The following is a 25,841-nucleotide window of genomic DNA, read 5'->3' as shown; positions in this document are numbered from 1 at the left end:
GACACAGGCAGGGGCTGCAGGCACCGCAGAAGGTTTTACCTGAGGTTCTCATCCCTGGTAGGTTCATTGGCACAGATCCGTTCTGGTATTCAGTGGCCCGAGCTGGCGCCTCAGAGGAGGGACCATGAACAAAGAAATGCCTGGCAATTAAAAAGGTTCATTCCCTCTCCTTCACACCACAGTCCTGAGCAAGAGCCTGGGGTCCTTCTCACCCTTCACTGTGCTGCTGTTTCGGTTGTTTCACACCCCTCAGGAGGGTTTTGGTGAGGGTTTGGTTGGTTCTGTTAGTCCACGATGTGATGGGTTTGTTACAGTACCCAGACCACAATCTGCTCCAGCATTTTAAAGCAGTATTTTAACTGCAGCTTTGCCTATTCTAACTATTATTAATGATCTTGGCTATTATTATTGATCAGATTGTCAGCTCCTGGTTTCCTTCTGATCCATCTCTGCCTGACACAGCACAGCCTTAGGGTTCACATCAAATTCAACCCATGGCCTAACAAGTCCAGCTACTTATGTCAAGCACTGAGCTACTTAAAAATCCTGTAATTTTTTCAATGCAGTGGGCTCTGGGCACAGTGCAGTGGGTTTGGGACTTTCTTTCAGGGGTTTGATGGGTTGAATGCATTCACTCTCCTTACCCCATGGCTTTTCCCTGTGGTCCTGGCCCTGCTGCATCCATGTTCATGGAGGGAGTCGAGGGAAAGGAGAGGACAGGAGCAGACCTGCCCTGGATTTGCTCTGCATCACCAAAGTCCTCACAAAAAAAGAGCTCTCTCCATGTTAACCCTATTCCTGTTCCACCTCTTACCGGGCAGATTTTCCCTGAACGCCCACCTGACCTTCTGTAACTTTCTCCACTTCTTTCACACCGGGGGTAACACCCAGGAGGGGCCAGTCACTGAGTGCACGAGGTGGCCCAAATGGGGCCAACAGAAGCTCCTGGCCACAAAGGTGCCAGGGTGGTGGCTCTGTGCACAGGGAAGGCCACAGCTCCAACACCTGCACTGGGGAGCCTTGCAAACCACCCCTCGGGCTGCTGACATCCTAGGCAGGGTTATTTTTGCTTTTCTTTGCCTTTCAGCATTCTCTCCTCCTCTTCCAGGTCTTCTACTATCCCAGTTATCACTGAGCTTGTCATTCTCCTCCCAAAACATCTGTCTTTCCCAGGGGAACAATTCAGAGTATGAAAGAAAACACATTGACCGAAAGAGCTTTAGCACAGTGAGGGCCCCGGTCCCTGGGGATGTGTGAACACAGCAGGTTCCTGACTCAGGGTCAGGCAGCTGCAGCGAGAAGGGGCTGAGTTTATCACATCCCACTGGCCTGCCAAAGCCATCCCAACACAGCCCTGCCGAGCTGCAGCCCCAGGAGCAGCACTCCCAGCCGGCAGAGCCACAGGCTGGGAACAAGGTCAGGAGAGCAAAGAACAAAGCACAGAGCTGACTGGGGAATCAAGAAAAACAAGAAAACAACACTCAGGGTTTCCAGTTCTGCTCTTTTCCCTCAGCCACGGGGGAAAACCAGCCCTGAATATTTAAATATTTAAAAAATCATGGAGTGAGGCCCAAAAAACTCCTGGAGTTCTGCTCTGTGCCTCCTCAGCTGGCTGAGGCACAGCCCCAGCTCAGCCCTGGCTGTGCAGCCACTCCCCAGCCTGGGGAAGCTGAGGCATCTCATCTCCATCCAGCACAGCCACACGGTGCCACAGCCACCTCCAGGGCAGAGCAGCGCTGCTCTGCCACCACAGCTGGCTGGAACTTTCCTGTGCACCTCACCAAAGTGCCTTTCAATTATGATTTGTGGGCGTTTTTTGCTGTGTGATGATCAATTTCTCAATTAGTCAGACCAAGAAGGAAATACAAAACCAAAAAAAAAAAAAAAAAAACAACCAATAAAACCAAGCCCAAAGCCCTCAGTGTGCAGAAAACAAAGTTTTCTGACAACACAGACCTGGCCACAGAACAGGAAGGTTGATCCCCAGCCCTGTGCTGAGCAGGAGCAGAGCCCCATCCATGTGGACCTGACACCGGTGGGAAGAGCCAAGGCAAACACACAGACTGAAGCAAGACATGAGAACAAACATTTAAGCATAAAAGAATTTACTAAAGGAATACTTTTAAAAATAATAACTTAAAACCCACCATGGCCTCATGGTACCTCCCTCCCTTAAGCTGAGGCTGGTGCTTGGCTTCTGTGTCTCTGCAAGAACAATCAGCCAAAGAAACAGCAACTTTTTGCCCAAAATCATTTCAGCATTATGGATTAGAAGCAGGCAGCCCAAGACCTCCAGCTAAAGGAGTTCAAAGCATGACAAACACGTTCCAACAGGACTCTGCCTGCAGGAGACAGAAGAATGTAACATGTTTGGTAAATATAACCCTCCCCACCTCCTGCACGGATGGTTCCCGAGGCTGGAAATGCAAGGACCAGCTTCATTACAGGCACAGGCCTTTGCTGAAGGCTGTTCCTGCTCTTCCCAACACTTGGCAATGCTGCAGGGAGGCAGGAAAAGCCCCAGAGAAGGAAAAGAACACAACAGATGAGTTGAGTGAGGAAGGAGGACTCAAATCACAGGGGAGAGGGGTCTAAAAAAAAAGAACAAACTAAAAAAACAAACTAAAAAAAAAAACCTAAAAAAAAGGGTCTGCCAGGAGCCAGCCATCCCCTCAACCCTAAAACAAGAGGGGAAACCACAAAGGGAAAATGTCACTGCACTGGGACTCTGCAATGTGCAGTGAGATACAAACTGGGAAAATCTCCTATTTCATTCCCCTCTTCCTGGAGCATCTCTGCCACAAGGAGGAAGCACACCCACATGCTGGCAGCTCCTGGACTTTCCCTCTCACTCTGCCACAAGGGCTGACTAATTAATTACACACAAAGGAAGACCTTCCTGCAGCCACTGGAGCAGGAGGCAGCAGGAGACTGCACAGCAAATGCCTGGCAGGTCCCAGCTGCAGGTACAGATCTGAAAGGGTGTCCATCTCAGATTCATGCCATGGCCCCCTGTAGCTCTGCCTCTCTTAGAGTGCTCCTGGCAGTGGGAGGAGAGCCTGGAAGGAGAAGCAGAGTGAAGCTGAGGACACAGCCCTCAGCTGAAGAAAAACTCCCAGGAGCTGATCAAGAGAGGAAATCACTGACAAGGACACAGAGCTGGGCCCAGGGAGAAAAGCAGGGCAGGCAGTCTGGTTTGGGCATTTCACACTCCTCCTGCCCCACAGAAATGGGGCTGCACCAGTTTGGAACAACTGTGTCAGTTTTGGCAGACACAAAGAGGAAACCAGCTTTTTATACCCTCTCAATGCCTGCCCAACTTAGGGAGCTTGTGCAGTGCTCCCCAGCAGCCCCAACCATCAGGTGGTCAGTGGCTCTGAGAGGCAACAGGGGTCTAAACCATGGCAGGAAACAACAGGCTCACTCCAGTCTCTAAAACTCACCTGCCAGTGCACTCCTTCCTAATTTGCTTAGCAGATTGAAAAGCCTAAAGATTAAGGAAAAGAAAAGCCCAGAGGTTCCAGCAGCCCAGAGGGGGGCAAGGGAAGAGGGGAGAGGACAGAAACATTGCAGCATAAATGGACAGTCAGAGGGAATCACACCAGCAATTGTCATGTCTCTCCCAAGCCCACGAGCAGCAGAAGAAGACACCACAGTGCTGACTTCCAGCTCAAGTTCCTTCTTTTTACATCAGGATGAGATTTGAGTGCTCCAGATCATCTTTTTTCCTTCAGCCCCCCAGCCCTGTCCATCTCTGTTCAGGCCACCTTCACCAGCCACTTCTCGAGGCCCTCCAAGTCAGCCTCTCCCTCCTCTCCCTTGCTGCCTCGAGCACTGCACTCCACAAACTCCACCTTCATGGGCAGCTGGGAGAAGTCGAAGTCCTTGCCCTTCTTCCCCAGCTGGGCAGGGCCCCCTGTGGCTGAGCCATCCAGGCTGGTGGGGGCTGCAGAGCGTGTCACCCGCAGGGTATTGCTGCAGGGAGAGAAGGGAAAGGGTCAGGAAGTGGGGACCAGGGGAGTGTCACCTGCACCTTGGCTCTGGGATGTTTGGGATGCCAGCAGCATGCCAGCTACACCGAGGACACAAGGCCCAGCACTGCCCTGTGAGGCACAGCCAGGGCTTTTGGCCACTGCTAGAAGGCACAGGTGCAGAGGCTCAAGGAAGTAAGAGGGCACTACTCAAGAAGAGGAGTTCAAACAGGTCTGGTTTGTAATAAAGGACAGCAGAAGTCAACTGCTGATGATGTCCTTATCCCAATTTACCCACGGTAAACATTGGAATAACAAAGCCTAACAGGGCACAACAACTACCTAAAAATCCAACACCTACACACAGGTAGTTGGCAAATGCTCAACATCAGAACAAGAAACTCTTATTTTCCTGGAGAATGTTAATGTGTGGCAACCAACTCCTCTGCTGAAAACCAGAAGGTTGGGTATTCAGGCTGGAGGAGGCACAGCACAAACACCCCTGCTGCCGTCTGCTGGCCAAAGGGATTATAGATCCAGGGAATCGTTTAGCCTGGAAAAGCCCTCTTAGACCATGGAGTCCAACTGCAAACCCAGCTCTGCCCAGCCCCAGACCAAACAGACTGTTCCCAGCTCCACAGGGAACCCAGACACGGCTCAAGGGAGCTCACTGGGCACTGAGGTAAGAAAAAGGACAAGAGGAAAAAGCTCAGAGGGACTGACATCCCATTCCATACTTACAGCTCTTTCTCCAGCTGCTGCTGGATGAGTTTTGCTGATTTTGCCATTGTGACATCTGGAGAGAAAATAAGGAAATCAGCTTTTTGGTTGTAAAAATTCAGAACCTAGTTCCTTCCCCTAAAGCAAGGCCAGCTCACACTGTGCACTCACTGGAGCTGCCAGGACAAGGACAGCTATGCCTGCAGTGGGATGAGAGATGCTGGAGCTTTGGGATCGCAGGCATGAAGGGGAATAACCCAACAATCTGACACAATGCAGGGAATCAACTTCTTGCTGGGCAGGAAGATACCTCAGATGATGGGTTTGATGCACCAGCACTCCCTCCTGTCCTGTGCTTTCCACCCGTGGCACACGGAGCCATGAAGGCCTCAGGCAGCTCCTGAGTTAGTGCAGGAAATAATTACAAAATCCAGATCTGATACTGCCCCAAAAAATCCAACTGTTACACAGGGACCCACACTTTCACTGTAGAACTTGTAGGGATCTGAAAATTTAGTCTTTTCCAGCAGCTGGGTACTCTGGTTACTCCAGAGGAAACATGGAACCCTGGCAGCTGAACATTTTAACTTTGAAGCTGCCGAGTGTGCAGGGATAGTTCACTGTGCCCAAGCTGATCTATTTCCTGCTGCCTGCCTGGAGACTGAGGAACAGCTCTGCGCAAAGCCAGCAGAAACAAAAAGCCACAAAAAAGCCACCTGCATCACCTACAGCCACCCAAAGAGCTGCAGCTCTCCCACGCGGTCCTCCGAACACTCCTGCTGAGTAGTCAGAGTTCCAACCCAAATTCCAGCCTTCCTTTTGCTGCAATCCCAGCCCCCAAGCTGAGCAGGTGTGGCAGAGAGCCCTGGCAGGCCCGGCCCGGGGTACCTTGCTTGTTGCAGGCGATGAGCAGCGCGGGCGCGTTGCGGAGCACGGTGCTGTCCACCAGCACCTGGTACAGGAACTCGGCCACGTCCTTCACCTCCCGCTGGAAGGCCACGCTGTCCACCACGAACACGATGGCTCTGGGGCAACAGGGAAGGACAGGGGCTGGGGATGGAGCTCTGCAGTCACCTTCCCCCACAAGCATTCCAGCCTGGGCTGAGATCTCCACATCTGGTCTCAGCCAGGCCAAGCGCAGGCTGGCAGCATGAAACACATCCCATGGCCAGCTCCAGCAGGAATGTGGTTGTGATATTTTGTGAAAATCCCTTTGCTAGGATTTTCTTCTCCTGAGAAGCTGAGAGGGCCTCAGCTTCAAGTGTGAACAATTTGTTATCTGCTGCTGTGGGATGCAGCAGGTGCTTCCTCGATTGGTCAGTGTGGGATGTTTCTGCTTGGTGGCCAATCGAGGGGGCAGCAGCTCTGGGACTCTCTGGGAGTCACAGAACTTTGTTATTCATTCCTTTCTATTCCTGTCTCGCCTTCTGATGAATCTTTCTCTCTGTTCTTTGTAGTATAGTTATAGTGTGGTCTTTTTTAATGTAATATATATCATAATATAATAAACCAGCCTTCTGAAATGGAGTCAAGATCTCTCCTTCCCTTCATCAAGTCCTGACTGCCCTGGAGACCCACGGTAATACAGGAATTCTTCCCCTGTCTGCCCCAGGATATCCCACAGCCCCTAGACCTCCCTGCTGCAGTGGCTTAGCCTCCTGGTGCACCACAAGCATAAGTAAGCGAGAAATTCATGGTGGGAATTTGGGAATGTCCCGTGCGGGGTCAGGAGCTGGACTCGATGATCCCTGTGGGCCCCTTCCCACTCAGGATATTCCATGAACATTGCGGTGGTCTTCAGGGCAGTCTGGACTTGATGAAGGGAAGGAGAGATCTTGACTCCATTTCAGAAGGCTGGTTTATTATATTATGATATATATTACATTAAAAAAGACCACACTATAACTGTACTACAAAGAACAGAGAGAAAGATTCATCAGAAGGCGAGACAGGAATAGAAAGGAATGAATAACAAAGTTCTGTGACTCCCAGAGAGTCCCAGAGCTGCTGCCCCCTCGATTGGCCACCAAGCAGAAACATCCCACACTGACCAATGGAGGAAGCACCTGCTGCATCCCACAGCAGCAGATAACAAATTGTTTACACTTGAAGCTGAGGCCCTCTCAGCTTCTCAGGAGAAGAAAATCCCAGCAAAGGGATTTTCATAAAATATCACAACCACATACGAAGGCAGAGCAAAAATTAACCAGCAGCACCCCACAGCAGAGCTCTGACTCTGGGGGCACCACCAGGCCAGCTCACAGCATTCCCAGCACCATCATGTGGTTCATCCCTTCCCAAAGGATCTCCTGCCCCCTCCTGCCCTGCTGAGCCCCTCCAGGTTACCTGGCTGCAGCCTTGAACCTCTCCAGGAACTGCAGCCTCAGACTCTCATGGCCTGGAAGGTCGATCAAGGTCACGTTTGTGCTCTGGAACACAGGCAAGAAGGAATTAACAACACCTGATCCAGGGGTTCCCGTGATCATGGGCTGGGGAAAAGCAGTCTGAGCCCGGATTTGTGTCCTGAAGGCACAATCCCATCTGCCCTGGCACAGAACACAACAGCCTCACCTCTTACACACACCAAGCCTCCCTAAATACACCGAACCTTGCTGGGAACAACACAAACATGCCTTTTTTAACTGGAGGCTGCCAAGGTTTCCCTTCCCAGGAAAGGAAGAAGCCAGAGCCAGGACGTGGGAGAGAACACACGGCCGAGCAGGGCCACGTCACTGCTCTCCAGATAAGGCTGCAGGAGCCCCTGCCTGCCCACTGCTCTGGGATTTTACTGGAAACCTTGGCTAGGATTTAAAAAACAATCAAAAATCAATCTGCCGTGCAAATACTCATCTGCTCAATTAAAGAGACAAAAAAAAAAAGGATTTTTTTTTCCAAAAACTTTGTGCATTATTATACAAAGTTGTTAGCTTTATTATCACACTGTTGTTAAGAATGACTGAGAAAGGGAAGCCACAAAATCTCCCTCTGCTCTCACAAGTGACCAGCAGTTAAGGTGCTGCCAGCACTCTCCTCTCCCTGCCACGTGTGCATTCAGCACAAGAGATTTCCAGAAAGAAAGAACTGCCAAAAACTGAAAACTACCAGATCTGTGGGCCTAAAAATAACAGGACCTAAAGCCCGGGACATAAAAATGACAAAATCCTTTCAGGGAGCACATAAAGTCCAGCTGGAGCTTCTGCTTAAACCTTTAAATTTCAGGTTTTCTTGGCAGAAAGAGAAACTGCTGCTGAGGAAATAAACCAATGCAACAGAAGGGTGAAACCCCCAGATCTCCCAACCCAGAGGTGTGGTTTTCAGTCAGAAATGTTTCCCTATTTCACAAGCAAAGAAAAAAGAACCTGTGGAGCCCAGTAACACATTGCACATCCCAGTATTTCTTTCTCAGCATGCACTGCCTGGAAAAATCCTGTCCTGCATTCAAAGTGGGGCCTGAGCAGCACCAAAACTCCCCAGGATGAGCAGGGGGAGCAGCAAGGGGCTGGGGCAGGGCTGGGGCAGGGCACCCACCTTGTCCTGGCTGGGCCTGTAGACAGCAGAGCTGTCGGTGATGGAGGTCTGCGTGTCCCGGTAGCGCCCCGACAGCAGCTGGGGGAACAGGCACAGCTTCAGAACCCACAGCCTGAGAGGCTCCCCACCCCCAGACCAGCACCAGCACCGCCTTCAGCCTCCTCAGAAACCGGGATGGTCTCACAGGGCTGATGGGCAGCAGAGACCCGCTCTCAGTTTCCTGAGGGGAACTACAGCCGGCGTCACCTTCTGCAGGTAATCAGGAAATGGCCTTTAGGAAAGCCAGCACATCTTTATATGGTGAATCTACACTAAAGCAAGAAGGAAGAGAGTGTGCCTGCAAATCCTTCAGAGTTTCCAGATGGGAGCAGGGCGAGCATGGCTGTGCCCCTGTCTTTTTCAGACGTAGCACTAAGAGAATATCCAGGGCTGGAAGGGACCCACAAGGGTGACCAGCGCAGCCCCTGGCCTGCATGGACACCCCAGCAATCCCAGCCAGGGCCTGGGAGCATGATCCAAACGCTCCTGGGGCTCTGGCAGCCTCAGGGCAGTGCCCATTCCCTGGGGAACCTCTCCACTGCCCCAGCACCCTCTGCGGGAAGAATCTTTCCCTGATATCCAAGCTCAGCTCCCTTGGCACAGCTCCAGCCGCTCCCCGGGGTGCTGGCCCCGGTCCCCGAGACTGGAGCTGCAGACTGCGGCGAGGTCAAGTATCCCTAAACCTTTTACTACCAGAAATTCAAACCAAAACACGATTTCTTTGGACACTCAGTGGTGGACAAAGCTCGCTCTCCATCCCTCCTCACACCTACAAACCCCACCGTTTAAGTTTCATTAAATTATTAAAAACCGAACTAAAGGGAACTCCCCCACCTCCGTACAAGAGGTCCCCGCGCCCTCCCCGCTCACCCGCGCGAAAAGCAGCGTCTTCCCCGCGTCGCAGAGGCCCAGCAGCAGCACGGCCTTGCGGCTGCTCTTCCTGCCCTGCACGAACCGCCAGAGCACTGCGGAGAGAGGAGCGTGAGGGGGAGAACGGGACACCCGAGCCCAGGCCGCGGGGCGGGGGGGGAAAGGGAGGTTCCCGACACTCACGGAAGGTGATGGCGACGGCGAGGAGCGCGACGAGCACGGAGAGCACGGCGGGGCCGCCCAGCTCCCGGCGCAGCGCCGCCAGGTGCGGCTCCAGCCCGCCCGCCATGGCCGCACACGTGGCCACGCCGCGCTTCCGCTTCCGGCCCCGCGGCACGCCGGGAAGGGCGCGGCGCGGGGGCTCATGGGAGCTGTAGTTCTCCCTGAGGAGCCTGGCGAAACAGGGGATGGTTTGGGATGGAAAAGCTCTCTGACCTCCTGTTGGCCAACACTAAGCCATGTCCCGAAGTGCCACATACACCAGGCAGATGTGCCAGGGCTGGACAACTCATTCTACAAATAAACTTTCTGATGTCCCACCTGACCCTCCCCTGGCACAGCTTGAGGCTGTTTCCTCCCATCCTGTCCCTGTTCCCTGGGAGCAGAGCCCGACCACCCCCGGCTGTCCCCTCCTGTCAGGGAGTTGTGCAGAGCCACAAGGTCCCCCTGAGCCTCTTTTCTCCAGGCTGAGCCCCTTTCCCATCTCCCTCAGCCACTCCTGGTGCCCCAGCCCCTTCCCCAGCTCTGTTCCCTTCCCTGGACACGCTCCAGCCCCTCCATGTCCTTCCTGAATTGCTGGGCCCAGAAGTGTCCCCAGGGCTGGAGGTGCCTCACAGGCCCCATTGCAGAGGGGCAGTCACTGCCCTGGGCCTGCTGGACCCACCATGGCTGGGACAGCCCAGGGGCCATTGGCCTCTTGCCCACCTGGGCTCGTGTCCAGCCGCTGTCACCAGCACCCCCAGGGCCTGTCCCAGCTTTCCAGCCACTGCCCCGTGCCCTGAGCATTCCATGGGGCTGCTTTGTCCCAGGCTGTTTGTACAGGCATCAGGAAGCAGAGCCAGCCTTCCCACAGTGGTGCAGGGCGAGGAGTGACAGGAATGCAGTGAAAGGAGACGGGTTCCGAGTGGACATGAGAGGAATGTCCTCCTTCGGGGGCTGCCGGGAGCAGGACAGCCTGCCCAGGGAGGTTGTGGAGTTGCCATCACTGGAGGTCAAGCCCCGAGCACGCTGGCTGAGCCCTTTCCTTGAGCAGGAGATTGGACTGGAGCCCCCCCAGAGGTGCCTCCAGCTTGAGGGATCCTCCAGTGAGGTTCCTTTTATCCTTTAATGCCTTCGACTTATGGGTCAAGGCCTTACACCTGACATGAAATGCAGATGGTGCAACTTTTGGGGGGAAAGTTTTCTAACTGGAGCCATACTGAGGAGCCTGTTAGAGGAACTGATTCTCTTTCTTTGCTCATTTTGAAGAATGGGTTAAAAAACACCTGTCCAGTGTATCCATCCCACCTAAACTGAGGGACAACATTTCATCCTTTCCTGTCACACTCTGCATTTCTGCCATCCAGGGGGATTTTCAGCCAGGCTGCTGGACTTAGCATCACACTTAGCATATGCATCCAAAAATCATCAAAATACTCATTCCCTCAAAGCCGGGAGTTTTGTGCTTTCAGCAGCTCCTCCACACCTTCCTTGACAGCAGGACTGGGACACCCTGCCTGAGCCCAGGCTGTTCCCCTGGAGCAGAGAGCTTCAGCAGCCCTTTTTGCCTTGCCTTTTTATTTTCACTGTGGCTCAGAATCAGGCGAAACAAACTACATGCTTGTTTTCAGGTCAGCAGCACAAAATCAGAGAGACTGCCAAAACAAACACGTTGCTGAGGAAATTCTAGATTTTTTTTCCAGAAAGAACCTCCAGCCTGGACTCTCCCCATCAATACATGCAGGTGCTCAATGAGTCCTGCCTGCTGGAAGGGACTCAGAGCCAGCCAGCTGAGATCTGAGACACAGCAGCTTCTGTTCACACCTCCCATCTTACTCCCGCTCTATTATTTTGGTTTGGAGTGGTTTTTATTCCTTCTTCAGCTTCCTTGACACAAACACTCTCCCTCTTCCTGTCCCAACCACGCTGGGGAACCCTCACCTGCCCGGGAGACAATGGGATAATGCGGGCAAAGCAAAATCACAGAGAGTACAAAGCATCTGTTAATTAGGCTCCAGGGTATATTCAATCCATTTTGCTTTGGCAAATGGTGCAATAAATTTCCTTAAGGGCAGCAGTGAGTGACAAGAGCCATGCTGCTGTCTGTCACTGTCCTACGGTGAGAGGCTCTGAGGAAGGAATGGGCTTAAGGAGCATTTGGAAAAATCTCAGGACACCTGTTTTAGATTTTAAATTTTATTTATTTTTTGCTGTGCTGGCAGCAGAGAATTGTAAAGTGTCAAAGAGCTACTTTCAGAGTGATGAGGGAGGGCAGAGAAAGCAGTGAAGGCAGAGGGCCCTCCAGGGGTCAGTGTTCGCTGCTGAGGGCACGAGAGGAGTCATGGCTTGAGGTTTTCTCCCCCACTTCGAGGATCCGTCCCATCTCACTACTTGTCTGCAAGGAAGGTGCACACCTGGAGAAGATCTGGAAAGAGAAAGGACAGGGAGAAGTTCGGATCCTGCTTTTAAACACTCCTGTCCCAGCAGCACACCCCCAGCCATGCCAACAATGGCCACAGTGGAAAATCCACAGTGGGCCACAAGAAAAGAGCTTTAACCACAAATCCCACACTGCTGGGTCCAGGAGGGTTCTCTGTCCTGTCTCTCAAAGTCCATATTTTCTAAAGGTGAGGAAAAGTCTTTTATTCACATTGCTGCCAGAGCAGCAGATTTGAAGTCTGTTTTCAGTTCACCCAAGGAACCTTGAGAAAAGAGTATTGGCATTTTCTTCCTTTAAAGGCACTGAATGGACACTTCCAGAAGAAACTGCTCATGCCTGCAAGGCAAGAACTGCGATTCAGGACCTCCTCTGGGGCTGTTCCAGTTACCTGATGGATTGCAGGTGTTGAGGCTGGCAAGTGAAGCATAGTATTTATCTCCAAGGAACTCCTTGTACGATATTCCATCACGGAGACTGATCAGGCACTTTGTCCGGTCTTTAAACAGAAGATCCTTGGATTCATATGCAAACATATTGAAATCTTCTTTCCTGGTTCCTTTTGGTCCAAACAGCCTCTGAAATAAAGGCACAAAGAGGAGAGAAGTAGAAAGCTGGCCTACTTCTTCTTCTTGGTTCTTCACCGTCAGTCTGGGAAGCCCCAAGCCAGGCTCCTGAAATTTAGGATTGGACCTTCTGTCTGTATGCTTAGAGGAGGGATTGCTCACTGGTAGGCACATTTCTTGCCCCATTTTAACATGTCCCTGTGTGCAGAGATGCTGCCAGCAGGTTCTGTAACTTAACCATGAGTAGAAGCAAAATGCCCCAGGTGCCTCTCACCAGAGCCTGGTGGTGGAGCCAGTATTAATGTTTGCAGGGAGAAACAGAGATGGCTCAGCCTGGTTCTGGTCAGCTGCGTGTGTGCAGGGAGCCTGCTGTTGGGGCTGACCCAGCTGTGGTACAGACCAGGCACCACAAAGGAGTTTCTGAAACACCCCAGCAGGAGCAGAGGCCGGAAAGGAGGTGATAAACTCACGTCACACACGCATAGTGTGACAGCAGCAACAGCTGCAATGCCACTGCTGCCTAAAGGTGTGTTTGCTAAGGTGGCAGAGGAGAAAGAGCACTTGGGAAGGGATGGAGGAAGGGGGAGGCCAAGGGACAAGCTGTCACCCCGCAGCAGTGAGGCAAAAGCTTCCACCTTACACTGACTCGGGGAAAATCAGAGCAACCCCACAATATTTCTTCTACTCTCAACACTACAAACCTCTTGGTTCTCCAGCATCTCACGGACTTGTTGTGCTTTCTCAGGACGGGCCATCACAGCGTGGGTAGGGACTTTGGCCAGGTTGCATCTTCTGTAATCCATGACGTTTGCCCGCTGCCCATCAGTGCACAGCAACTCAAATTGGTCCATTTTCAGATCTTTGGCCCAGCTTTCTGTATTTTTGCCTTTAAAGAGAATGGGTTTGGAGATTCAGAGAGCTTGCATAGCAGGAGAATATCAGCCTCAACACCCCCTAAGCAATCATGCCGCTGGGGAAGGCAGCCCTGACCACGTACCATCAGTGTTCTCCTCAACAATGGAATGCTTGATAAAGGCCACATCCCCCTGCTCAACCAGACACCTGAGAAGTAGAAAAAGAGGCCAGAGATGTAAGTGCTCGAATCCTGTCCCTTTCCCACAGATTTGATTTAGACTTGAGTCTTATTCTGTACAATTAATCCCCAAGGACACCCAGGTCTAGAAGCCCTGCCACAAATATTTTAAATATATCTGAAACACAGCCTTTACACTCCTTATTGATGTTAAAAGAGGAGCACCTCTGCCGTTGTGGCAGGGCTTGTGCCTCTCCGTGTTTGCCTGGAGGCAGGACGTGAGTTTTACAGAATGGGGCTATTTCACATCAATTTTCAGAAAGCAAAGAAAAAGCACGTGGCACATGTACAGTATTACAGAGCCATGCCCTTTCAGTGGTGTAATGAAGAAAAAGAGTTGGTGTTGACACGAGGCTGTGCTTCAGCTGTGACCTGCCGTCTGTGAGCAGCCCCAGGACACTGAGGCAGCCTGGCTGTCCCCAGCACGTACCGCAAAGCTCCGGTGTATCCGTAGTACTGCTCGTGGCTGCTGGCAACGCACTTCTCGGGAGGGACCCCCCCGGAGCCCTTGCACAGCTGGCAGAGGCGGGAGGTGGGAGGAGACCCGGGAGCGCAGCCCTGGCTGAAGTATTCATCTGGAGGCAGGGATAGGAGAAATTCAGTTTTCCTGCCCTGAGAAGTTAGGTTTTATTGTTATAACATGTTCTCGCTCACTGGGGAGCTGGAGATGGGCTGGGAGAAGGAGCATGACTTAGTGGGCTGCACATCCCGTGCATCCAGCTTTGACCATGGAACTTGGGTCCTGTTGTTATTGATAATTATTTTTATTGTTGCCCAGAGAAGCTGTGGCTGCCCCTGGATCCCTGGAAGTGTCCAAGGCCAGGCTGGACAGGGCTTGGAGCCACCAGGGATAGTGGAAGGTGTCCCTGCCCATGGCAGGGGGTGCAATGGGATGGGCTTTAGGGTCCCTTTCCACCCAAACCATTCCATGATTCCATGATTCTGTGATTCTGTGATGAAGCAGGGCCTAAGGCTCAAGTGCAATAGGCACTATCTTGGCATAAAAAGAGGAATGTTTTCCCTGCCAACCATTCCCAGCTCACACAGAGCCAGCCCGAGCCTACAGAGCCTTTATGGGTCAGCAGAGGTGCATTTGGCAGCAGTGGCAGAGCTCTTGGGGTAGAAGGGACAGTGGGAAATGAAGGCAGGAGGATAGAGAAGCCAAGAATAAAACTTGCTAACACTAATATCTTCAATCTTTTAATAATTATATGCTTACTTTGTCTTGGTTGCTAACATTGATAATGTTTCCAAATTATTTTTGTTGGACCATAACTCTCAATGAAGTCTCAGGCAGTCAGATTAAATTTTTTAAAGATCAGTCTCTGTCCCCTGTTCTCAGCCCTTTGAGTTTCATCCTTTATCCCCACTCCACACCCTGCACAAGCACCAGGCCCATGTGGGCAGCCCACATTCCCTTTTTGGGAATACCTCCTGGGCTGCTGCAAAAGGAAGGGGAGAGAAGTGAAAAGAAAGCAAAGACCCCCAAAGCAGCTGATGTGCCATATTTTACTCTAAAGCAGATGCCAAAAGCCTAAAATTTTGCTCAGTGAAACCTTAAATAACAGCATCTTCTCCATTTCCTCCCTCCAAGAGGAAATCCTTGAGGCACAAGAAACTTTGAAAGCCCGATGAAGGATGGTAAAAGATTTCTTTGTTTCCCAGCTCAAAGAGATGGATTCCAAACTGGACTCACCAAAGTTGCAGTTGCCTGTCCTGTTGTGGATCAGCCCCATGGGGATGTTCCAGCCAGCAGTTCTCCCCACAGCGGTGTGGCACGACTTCTTACCCTGCAGGTTGTTCCAGCTGATATCCTTGTCAGACTTCTTCACAACAGCCACAGCAAAGTAGGTTGCTTTCAGAAGATAAAATAGGAAAGAATTGAGGCCTGAGCCAAGGATCCCACTGTGATCCCTTAGGAGAGAGCACTGGCTTCACTTGGGAAAGGGCACCTATGAACAGCACAGAATTACTTTGTGCTTATAAATTCTTGGCCGGGCAGCAGCAATGGAAGAGTTTGTAGATGTGATGTATCTACTTCCACCACGCTCCTGGGAAATTATTATCCCTGACATTTCCCTGCCCTCCAAAGCTCTGATACCTAGGTATAGGAGAAAGCTATGAGAAGGCAAGGCACATGAGAGGATTTTGTATCCACTCCTGATTTCTTATTCTCTCCTTAGCAAAGGACAAAACCCTCCCCTCCTCTCTCCCTTTCCATTTCTAGAAAGAACAATTTTCTAATGCTGCAGCCCAGACCCTCTTTCTCTGTTCACAGCCCTGACACTGTTGTAGTGTGACCCCACCAATCTCTGCCACTACCAAATGCTTCACCTTGATCTTACTGCAGCCTCTAATTTTCCCTCCAACTGCTAAAACTATCTCCCAGAATTCTAATATCTACACTGCACACTCTTTGGGTGGAGACTGGCCATTTATTCTCCACTCATGACTCATATCTACTTTTCTACTTATATGCCTCTGGACTGTTTTCTGTCCCTCTGTTGGCAGTAATTACCTGGTTCTGCTTGTGAGTCGCAGTGATTATCTGTGGGAGGGGAGAAAAAGAAGATGTTAAGTTAAATACACCTCAAATCCAAAAGAAGAATCAAGCTCACTAATTTCTGGAGAAACTCTGTTGTAAAAGTGACCATTTCCACTAACACCTTGTGCACTAGCAGAACTAAGCACAGCCTCAGCTGCTCCTCTGAGCTAAAACAAGCAGTTCTACCATGGCTGGTGCTAAAGGACCAGGCCATCCTAATTAAAACAGAGTTCCTGACTATCCATGCCTGCTCCAATTTCATGGAAAGACAAGGTGTGCAATGGTGAGCAGAGCTGCCTCAGAGCACCGTGTGTTAGGTTGGGTACAGGAAAAGGTTCCTCCCCCAGAGGGTGCTGGGGCACTGCCCAGGCTCCCCAGGGAACGGGCACGGCCCCAAGGCTGCCAGAGCTCCAGGAGCCTTTGGACAATGCTCCCAGGCACAGGCTGGGATTGTTGGGGTGTCTATGCAGGGCCATGAGTTGGATTGATGATCCTGGTGGGTCCCTTCCAAGCCAGGATATTCTGTGATGTCTGCAGGATGCAGCACTGCAGCTGCTTTGTAGGATTCCAGAATAAAACTGGCACTTTGGCACCAGCCCATTCCCCACCAGCTGCACCCTGAGACAGAGCTGTGCTTACCCTCATAGCTCTCTGCCATCACTGGCACCAAGCCACACATGCCAGCAGTGTAGACAAAGCCTCCATCTAAGCTGATGGCATCTGCTTCACCTTTCTGAAATGGAAAGGTGCAGGAATGAAACGCTGCGCATACCCAGGCCAGCCCTTTCCAGAGCTCAGATGGTAAAAGAAGCACCTGGGAAGTTCGCAGTGAGAAGAAAAGGGAAAAAAAGCTGTACCATGATCTTTGTGATGCATTCCTTGGTGTCCTCTGCCACAACGCACTCCACATCCCCGTTGCTCATCACGCTCCAGACGTCACACTTCTTCTTCTCATCCCTGCCAATGGCACACCACTGGATCTTGCTGTCTCTGCGGCTGGGGGTCAGGCGATCTGCAAAGGCAGCAGGGGGAAAACAGGGATGAGCTCTGCACAGCCTCGTCCTGGTGTGAGGGACTCGGCCACAAACCACCTGTAGGCACCAACCTGCTGCTGCTCAGGGCAAGGAGTTCTTGTTAATCGAGCCCTGGGCTGGCAAGAATAGAAAAGGAGATTCTTGAGCTGAAGAAGGCTCAAAAATCAACTTACAGGTCAGAAAGGTGAATTGCTGCATAACACAAGCCATTCAGGCAGATTTCTGTTAGCTAGAACAGCACAACCACTAAACGCCTGTGGAACTGCTACCTGCAATATGTCCCAAATTTCTGCACTCCTCACAGCCCGGACAGCCGTGAGACTATGACCACACTGAACTGGAAACCTAGTTATGTTTCTGTAGAACAGCACTTGAATAATCTGGTTTGATGCTGTGTGAAGTCCATTCACCCCCTTCCATAAATATCACTTTACAGAAGTGAAGTACTTTAAATTGTACTATGAATTCTAAGTGGGTTTCCGAGATCATTTGTGGGATGTTTGACTCTCAGAAAGCTATCACAAAATGCTTGTGAGTCGAGATGGAAATCAAGGACATTGGTTCCCTTCAGTGTCTGAACCTGGTGTCCTGGGGTGTTCCTTCTTTTTACATCACAGAAATGGTTTTTCAAAGCAGCAGTTTTGATCATGCCCAATCTCTACCACCAGCTGTATAACTGGTGTAGAGTTTGTGTAGATATTCCATATTTGTCAGTGTGGTGATTTGGGTTTGGATACAACAAATTCCTTTGTTGATGTAAGTGAAGTTCGTGAAGGTTGTGTGATTTCACGTGAAATATTTTGCAGATGATAGTCTGTGTCTGAAAAAATCATGTTCCATTTGCCTTATTTGCCAAAGCCAACTCTTCCACACAGCCCATGCTGACATGACACTGGTGTTTGATGTCCTGCCTACCTTGCTGGAGGCTCTGGACAGCACTGTAATATTCAAAGCCCAGGTAGAGCTGAGAATCCATCAGTGATGGGATTTGCTTCAGCTGTACTGCAGAGTCTTTGAAAAGCAAGTCTTTGAGGCCTGGGTCCTTCTTGCCAGGTGGCCCAAAGAGGTGGAAGGTGCTGGTTGTGCCCACGCCGAATTTTTCCTGCCACAAGGGAAAAATAATCAGCAAACAACCACACCAAAACTCTTGGAAAGCTGGAGAAAGCAATCAAAACCAGAAGACTGGGGATGTCAGAGGAAGGAAAGGAGAGATTGGTGGCACCTGTGCTTTGGAGAGGAAGTTCCAGATGTCATTGACCTTGCTGTCATCTCGAGCCACAACGGCATGAGCAGGAACCCTGGCCCAGTGACAGGCCTTGTAGTTGTCTACGGGCTGGCGGGTGCCATCCAGACACAGCAGCTCATACTCATCCTTCTCAGCTGGGGCATTCTCTGAAGGAAGGGAGGAACCATGAGTTGCACCACCATGAAAATAGACAGAAAGGCCAGTTTGGGAAGCTTTGAGATTATTTCTGCTGAAGCCTTGGGGGGAATTCTTAGCAGAAGACAGGTTGTAGGCACCCCCCTTGCAATGGGGTCATCTTGGGCATATGAAGGCAATGCCTTTGGAAGAGAGATCACCTCAGCCTCTGCCATAACTAACCCAACAGTACGAGGATTTATGCACAAAGGGATACAAATGGGTTTACAAATCCCACACAAATGGATTGAGCAGGTCAGGAGCTGCACATGGTCTGTGAAAGCCAGTAGGTGAATAATGTCAAGGCTGCAGACAAAGCCCAGGACTGAGATCACAAAGTTACATGAGATTTCAAGAGTGAAGGGACTTTTGAAGATCCCTGGTCAAGGCATGGACAGAGCAGGATGTTCCAGGTAGATCTTGAAACCCTTCAAGGATGGAGAGTGCACAGCTGTCCTGGACAACCTGTCCCAGTACCTCACTGTCCTCAGGAGGAAAAAAATTCCCCTTGTATCCAGTCCCCAGGCTGATCAAGCCCATCCCACAGAGCACCTCCTTGCAGGACAGTTATCCCTGCCCCATCACCACCTTGGTGACCCTCCACTGAGCTCACTGCAGGTTCTGGGTGTGCCAGGCCACCCTTGGTCTCCACAGAGTTAGTGAACTCTTGCTGTGGGGGCTGAATTCCCTCCAAAATCCCTTCCAGAGGGATGGGTGACCTGCTCAATTGCTCACATTACAGCTGACTCTGAGATATGGCACCAAGCAGGTTTTCCAGCCTCAAAGAAGCACCTCAGAGAACAAAAAGTGGATCCACCATTTCTCATCAACAAGGATGAGTCAGTTCACAATGTGCAAAACTTTTTTCAAGAGATGAAAGAAGCATTTGGGCCTGGAGAGGAATGAAAGCTGCACAGCGCAGACAAACTGCAGGACGGAGTGGCAGTGAGAAGTGGGACCAGAAAGAGGAGAAATGAGGGATCTTGCAGGTGTACCTTGAACAGTTGTGTGTTTCACAAAAGCCACGTCTCCTTTGCCATCTTTCAGACAGCTGCAGGTGGGAGGAACAGAAGAGAAGTTAGGAAAGCTCACATTGTGACTCCCTATCTCCCGTTTCAACAAATTATTTTTGGCATAAACTGCAGGCATAGAGCGATGGTCTTCCCCAAAAAAGCTATGCTGGAAGGGAAGAAATTGAAATGGCAGAGCATTGCTGTGGGTCTTCTGGGCAGTTAGGACTTGGTAAAGGGAAGGAGAGATCTTGACTCTGTTTTAGAAGGTTGGTTTATTATATTATGATATATATTATATTAAAAAGACCACACTACAACTATACTACAAAGAATAGAGAGAAAGATTCATCAGAAGGTGAGACAGGAATAGAAAGGAATGAATAACAAAGTTCTGTGACTCCCAGAGAATCTGAGAGCTGCTGCCTCCTCGATTGGCCACCAAGTAGAAACATCCCACACTGACCAATCGAGGAAGCACCTGCTGCATTCCACAGCAGCAGATAATAAATTGTTTACACTTGAAGTTGAGGCCCTTTCAGCTTCTTAGGAGAAGAAAATCCTAGCAAAGGGATTTTTATAAAATATCACAACCACAGCAGAGAAGCAATCCAGTCTCCTCAGGACCCATGATTCCAACACAGCCCTCCTTGGTATAATAAAAACTTGCATGTGTCAGGGCTAGAATATTCCCCCAAAGGAAAAATAACTCTCACTCACTGAAAAGCTCCAGAATATCCAGAATAAGGTCCCGTGCGTGACATTTTGGTCTTGGCATCCCCCTTGCACTGGCGGTACAGTTTGGGTTCAGTGGTGACACCAGGAACACAGCTGGCAGAGAAGAAATTGGCCACAGCTGTGGATGAGAAGGAAGCAACAGCCGGTCAAAAATTCACTTTTAGGAGGACTGGGAAGGGAGGGGATCCACAAGAAATGTCAGTGCCCTGCAAGCTACCTCCAGACCCCCACAGAAGATTGGGCAACACCCCTTTCACTGTGACACCAGCCTTGGCTGAACTCCCACCCCGTGCCCCAGCTCACCTTGCTCGATGGAGCCCGAGTCTTTGCCGTCCCACTCGATGGCCCCGCGGTGGATGAGTGTCCCAATGGGGATGACCCAGCCAGCCGACCTGCCCAGCCCCGTGTGGCAGGAGGTCTTGCCCTGCAGCTCATCTATCGAGAAGCCTGTTCCTTTCTTCACAACGGCCACGGCGTAGTAGCTGGTAGTGGAGCCTGCAGTGCGGGAAGAAGGAATGAAGCAACGGGAAAAGAGGACTTAGGGACATTTCAAATCCTGCTAAACCCCCAGTTTCAGGGAACAAAGTGCTGCACTTCTAAACAATCAGCTAATTTGGTTGAACACTTGTGGTTTTCTCATTTTCTTGGGGGCTGAGCTAATGCTGCCCATAGCAAACTAATGCTGCACATTACAGCTTCCAGTAAGTGACCTGAAAATGCTATCACATTCAAGGTGCCATAGTTTTGCAAGGAACTTCAATGAATCTTTTTGCAAGTCTCCACTGGCAAGTGTCTTCTCAAATGCCATTGCCCATGGACGCCTTGTGAGACTAAAACTCCATATTTACAGTCTTTAGAATTTTACCCAGTCTGTCACACGCTATATATGGATACAATGACTGAGTTTTGGGGGTGGTCCAGACCTCAGCCTTTGAGGTTTAAGATCTTTTTCTTAACTACCACGTTGAGAACGACTCTGCTGCATTGCTTTGATCCTTAATATTGCATACAAACAGGCTGAACTCCAGGGAAGAGGTCAAAAGAGACTGGAGATTTGGATGTGGCATGGAAATAGCATCTGTTTGGCTCCCAGGAAAAAGATGGGAGAGATGAAGGATGGTACAATGGGTGAAAAGGGATGGAGCCATGGATCTCACTCCAGTCAGAAGGGATTGTTGCAGAGCCCTTTTTATGCTTGTTTTTTCCTGGGCATTGCCTGCATTTCTTGCCTCAGTGATCTCAACTGGGTGTCCCTCCCAACCACTAATAATGCTGTTGCCTCTCCAATCTTTTTTTTTTTTCTGTCTTGATGACTGCACAGGAAATCACAGAACTTATCTGTGCCTCCCAGCTCTGTGTTTTACCCACAGAGTTCAAGGCCACTGAAAGCAGAAGATCTCTGGGACCAGCACCATTTTCATGCCGTACTTCAGGAGGACCATGATTTCTGCTCATGGGATCAAAACCTTCACTGCAGCAAATGACAAGAAATGGGGCACTGCATCCTGTGACCATGGGTGATGATTCACATTTTGCTCAACTGCCCCACCCCTGCCTTCCCCTCTGAGAGCTGGAAACCAGGGGCAATATCTTGGATCCCCAACCAAAATATGTGGGAACTCTGCATGGAAAGGATGGCCTCTGCACTCTCAGTTTGTTACCACCACTTAACTTAAAAATACTGCACGGAAATGTACCTTCACTGTGTTCATAGACCTCAGCAGCGATGGGCTTCAGCTTGTAGGGAGCAAGGCCTGCCTCAAAAATTTGACCTCCGTCCAAGCTAATGGCATCTGCTTCGCTATTCTAAACAACAAAGAGATTTCATCAATTAACAAAGAGCAGGAAAAGGGCTTCCCAGAGTCTCTCCTGGATCCTTGTGTAGAACAGGGGGATCACGGGTAACAAGCAGTGACTGAAAGGAGACTCCATCTCCAGGTGTAACAGGCTGCTGAAACATCCCAGCAGAGGAATTTGCTGCCCACTCACCGAAATGGCTTTTATGCAGTCCAGGTACGATGCTTTCTGCAGGCAACTGAAAGCAAAGTTCTCCTGTTGCATGTGGTCCTTCAGGCTATTGCATTTTTTCTCTTCTGCTGAGGATATTGTGCACCACCTGACACTTGGCTTCTGGGGAGCAGCAAAACACAGAGCTGTAGGAAGAACAAGAAATAAATAGTCTCAGAGAGGTAGAAGGGCATTGCTTGGAGAGAAACAGCAGCTCTGTGAGCACAAGGTCACTGCTTCTCTGTGGTCACGGCCTTGGGTGATGGCCACTTGCAGGATCTCCCAAGCCACGCAGGAAGGTCCTTTCTTCCCTTCTTGCCTGACTTGTGCCCCATCAGGAACATCTAGGACGATCATTCCTGTCCCTGGACTATTGTGGTTCAAGCAGCCTGGACTCACAGCAACATCCACAGGATCAGGAAAGCAAATCCACACACGTCAATAGAAATCAAGCTCTAGCCTTTGCAAAAACAGAGAGAAATTTGGAGCACTGAAGCAGTGCCTGTGCCAATAACCCCAGAGGGGGAGCAGCTCTGACCTGGCCGGGCTGTGTGCAGTGCACTGCCACTCTCACCTCCTTGGCAGCTGAATGATCTGACCTATTGAACTGTCTCTATGTCTCACCTGCTCCACTGCACCCCATGACAGATGCCATAGCACCACCACAGTCCCTCCAGGAGTGCCCCAACCAGTAAAAGCAGCTGAATAGCTGCTCTGGGGGACCAGAACAAAGCAAAAGCCTCTGGTGGATGCAGATTTACGTCTCCTCCAGAAACCTGAACCCAGGAATGCTGGAAACTTGCAGTTCAAGGATGTGGCCAGCCTGTGCTGTCATTTCACCTTCACTCTGCCCCTTCTGGGCAGGGCTGTGCAGACCAAGAGGCCACTTGCACCCCTCTCTCCCTCCAAACCTCGACGGCACATTTCCTCCAAACACCTCCGGATTAACCTGTGTCATTTCCATTTTCTCTTTCATCTCAGAAATAGCCTCTCTTTACTTGATTCCTGAGCCTCCCAGTGGAGGTGCTGAATTTGGCCTCAGGGAGAATCCTTAGCCTCAATTCCTATGACCACCACCTCTTTATTCATAAGTTTTTCAAGTTCATCATACATTTTTCAAGTCTTGGCTGCACAAAGCCACAGTCACCTTAACCTAATGCTGGCAAGAATCCTGCCTGGGGCAGAGGCTGGGTGGGGACCTGCTGAGAGAGTCAGCCCAGCTGTACTGGTGACACTGGGAAGGTCATGGCAGCCTGAGTGCCCCAGCCACTGTCACAGACCTTTTGGGTGACTTCTTGTCCCTTTCTGTGCAGGGGAGGAAGAGGAGGAGCCATTAAAAAAACATCTTTGCATGCTAATATTCAGCAGAGGTGCTGAAGGGCTTCCTGATGCCAGAGGCACAGGGAGCACTTCCTAACAGAGGACATTAATCACCACCACACTTTATGGGGGATCAGAAGAGACCTGCCACCTACTCCAGGAAGGAGATCCCTCTTTCCCTGTCCAGGCATCAGTCCCCAGGCCAGGTGCAGCCAGCAGTCTCCTTGCCACAGCTACCTGCCTGCAAGGCCTCCTTGCTGGTTACAGCTACCTGCCCCTTGCCCGCCAGAGCTGGGAGCAGAAAAAGAGGAAAGAATCGCTCCAAGCAGAGCCAGCCCTGCAGCAGCACAAATTTGGCATGAAATAGGCAGGAGCCTGAGCAGAGTGCAGCTGCAGCGGCGGGACAGAGCAGCGCAGGAGCGGAGTGGGAAGCGCGCTGCATCTTTCGCTATTTAAGCTCTATTTTATTGCCACTGCTCTCAAGTTTAACATATACAAGCTTGTCAGGCAGGTCTTGCAATAATTTCTCCCCCCTGGCTGAGCCCGTGCTCCTCTCCCAGCACAGCACTGGCTGGAGGATGATTTTTCCCTTCACCCCGTGACAGCCGGAGTGCGGAGCCCGTCCCAAGCATTCTCCCCCGTGCTGGTGGGAGCGGAGCATCCCTCCTCCTTGCAGGGTGGGCATCGGCAGTGTGGGCAGCTGCAACCCTCCCTCCATCCCACGGGCTGGCCAAAGCCGCCGTCAGTGACATCAAAACACCGTCCTCCTTGGCAGATCCACGGCTGCCAAAGCAAGCACCGCTTCGTGGCCCGGCTTTTCCTCAACAGCTGCCCGGTCTAGCGCAGCCGCAGCTCCCAAAAAAAGCCTGGGCTCCACGGGGGTTTTGACTTCCTGCCCCCAAAGGCTGCTTTCGGCAGACACTTACCCACTATCCCGAAGGATAGCACAGTGAAGAGGGCGAGTTTCATGCTTGAGCAGGGGGTCGGGAGCCGTGGGAGGGGTGCAGCAGCCTTGGTCACAGACCGTCCCCTCCAAGTCTGTGATGGCTCTGGAACCGCTTTCTGCCTCTTTTATAGAGGAACAGCCTTGGCTGTGTTTGCAGAAGCAATGACCTAACACTGTTTGTCCTTCCTTGTTTCTCAATAGCTCCTAAATCGCCCCCCTCCCCGGATCAGCCCATTTTTAGGAAGCCTTTCACTTTGGCACTGAACCCTTCCGCAGGCAGGAGTCAGAGCAGGGCAAAGCGCTTTGCATTTTACAAGGGGCTTCAGATGGAAAATTCCCAAGTTGTGACATTTGAATTCTCCTGCCGGCTGAAACGCTGCAGGAGAGGCAATTTTCTTTGTGCTGCCCACCCCCTGCCTTGCCCAGAACTAATCTCAGAAAGTCCCTGCTGGATCCAGAGCCGAGTTCTGTGTGCTTGCCAGTAACTGCTGCTGAGGTGCCCGCTGCCCCTTGGCTCGCAGCACCGAGTGCCTGCCCGCTCCCTTGCGTGCTCCTGGCAATGGCAGCGGGGTCGAAAGGCAGTAAACGATTCTTACACATGATCTGGCCAAAAAAAAAGCCAACAGCAGTGACCAGACAGCTCCATAAGTGCCCTGCAGACAGAAGGAAGCATCATACTGCACTTTTGGTAAATTTTTGGGATGAACCTGGGAAGAAATACCGAGATTAGCAGTCAGCCTCCTCCCACTTCCTCTGCAAAGCTTCTCCATCCCATTGTGTCACTCCTGGCCTGTTCCCCTGGGGCCAGAGGGCATGGCTTGGTCCATGAAGGGCAGCCCTTGTGATGCTGTCCCACACTTCATGTCCCCATCTTTGCTGCCAGGCACAGGACCAGTCTCAGCCTTTGGTGCATGCACACAAACCGAGAATTTCCTGGACCACGTCAGCCAGCCCTTGAGCCCGAACAGCATCCCTGGACCACTGCTAGGGCTGGTCCACTCACCACGTCCACCCCACAGAAGCTACAGCTTTGCTGTTGGAAACCCAGCCAGGAGGTCCAGCTCCCAGGCTTGCTTTCAAGAGCATGAGCCTCCCTTGGAGGGAGGACCTCCTGGATCCCCTGCACAGGTCCTTCTTCACCTGCAGCCTTCCCTCTCTGCACAGCCGGAGGTTGACCGGAAGCACCGGGGTTGGCTCTTGTCCCTTCTCCCAGCAGGCTCAGGGCAAAGCAACCTGCAGGTGGTGGTGGCGCCCAGAGTGGCTCCAGTACAGGTGGGAGCTCAGTGCCAGGCCAAGGATTTGGCTCTACAGAGTGACCCAGGGAAGGTGGAGGCCCTCAGGCAATGACCACCTCCACTGTGGCACCGGGAGCCCACCCTGCCTGTGGCTGAGAGGCACT

General features: G+C 51.3%; 1 protein-coding gene across 1 annotated transcript; it reads right to left on the bottom strand.

The window, feature by feature from the left end:
* Window positions 1-2,077: 2,077 nt before the first annotated feature.
* Window positions 2,078-24,766, bottom strand: LOC119704607 (ovotransferrin-like). The gene is made up of 25 exons (XM_038146089.1): window positions 24,423-24,766; window positions 22,159-22,322; window positions 21,867-21,975; window positions 20,473-20,664; window positions 20,152-20,287; window positions 19,417-19,472; window positions 18,224-18,393; window positions 17,917-18,103; window positions 16,825-16,979; window positions 16,607-16,700; window positions 15,941-15,970; window positions 15,119-15,277; window positions 13,853-13,997; window positions 13,327-13,391; window positions 13,031-13,215; window positions 12,155-12,341; window positions 11,715-11,751; window positions 10,243-10,332; window positions 9,312-9,520; window positions 9,129-9,223; window positions 8,220-8,297; window positions 7,038-7,120; window positions 5,580-5,716; window positions 4,713-4,767; window positions 2,078-3,975 (listed from the first exon to the last, which is right to left on the bottom strand). Exons 1-25 carry the CDS (start codon window positions 24,463-24,465, stop codon window positions 3,759-3,761), a joined length of 3,078 nt encoding a protein of 1,025 aa, XP_038002017.1. The 5' UTR covers window positions 24,466-24,766; the 3' UTR covers window positions 2,078-3,758.
* Between the last annotated feature and the right edge of the window lie 1,075 nt (window positions 24,767-25,841).

This window comes from Motacilla alba, chromosome 9 (assembly GCF_015832195.1).
Source record: "Motacilla alba alba isolate MOTALB_02 chromosome 9, Motacilla_alba_V1.0_pri, whole genome shotgun sequence".
Lineage (NCBI taxonomy): Eukaryota > Metazoa > Chordata > Aves > Passeriformes > Motacillidae > Motacilla > Motacilla alba.
Note: the sequence above shows the minus strand (reverse complement) of the source record. Positions and strands in the feature narration are given on the sequence as shown.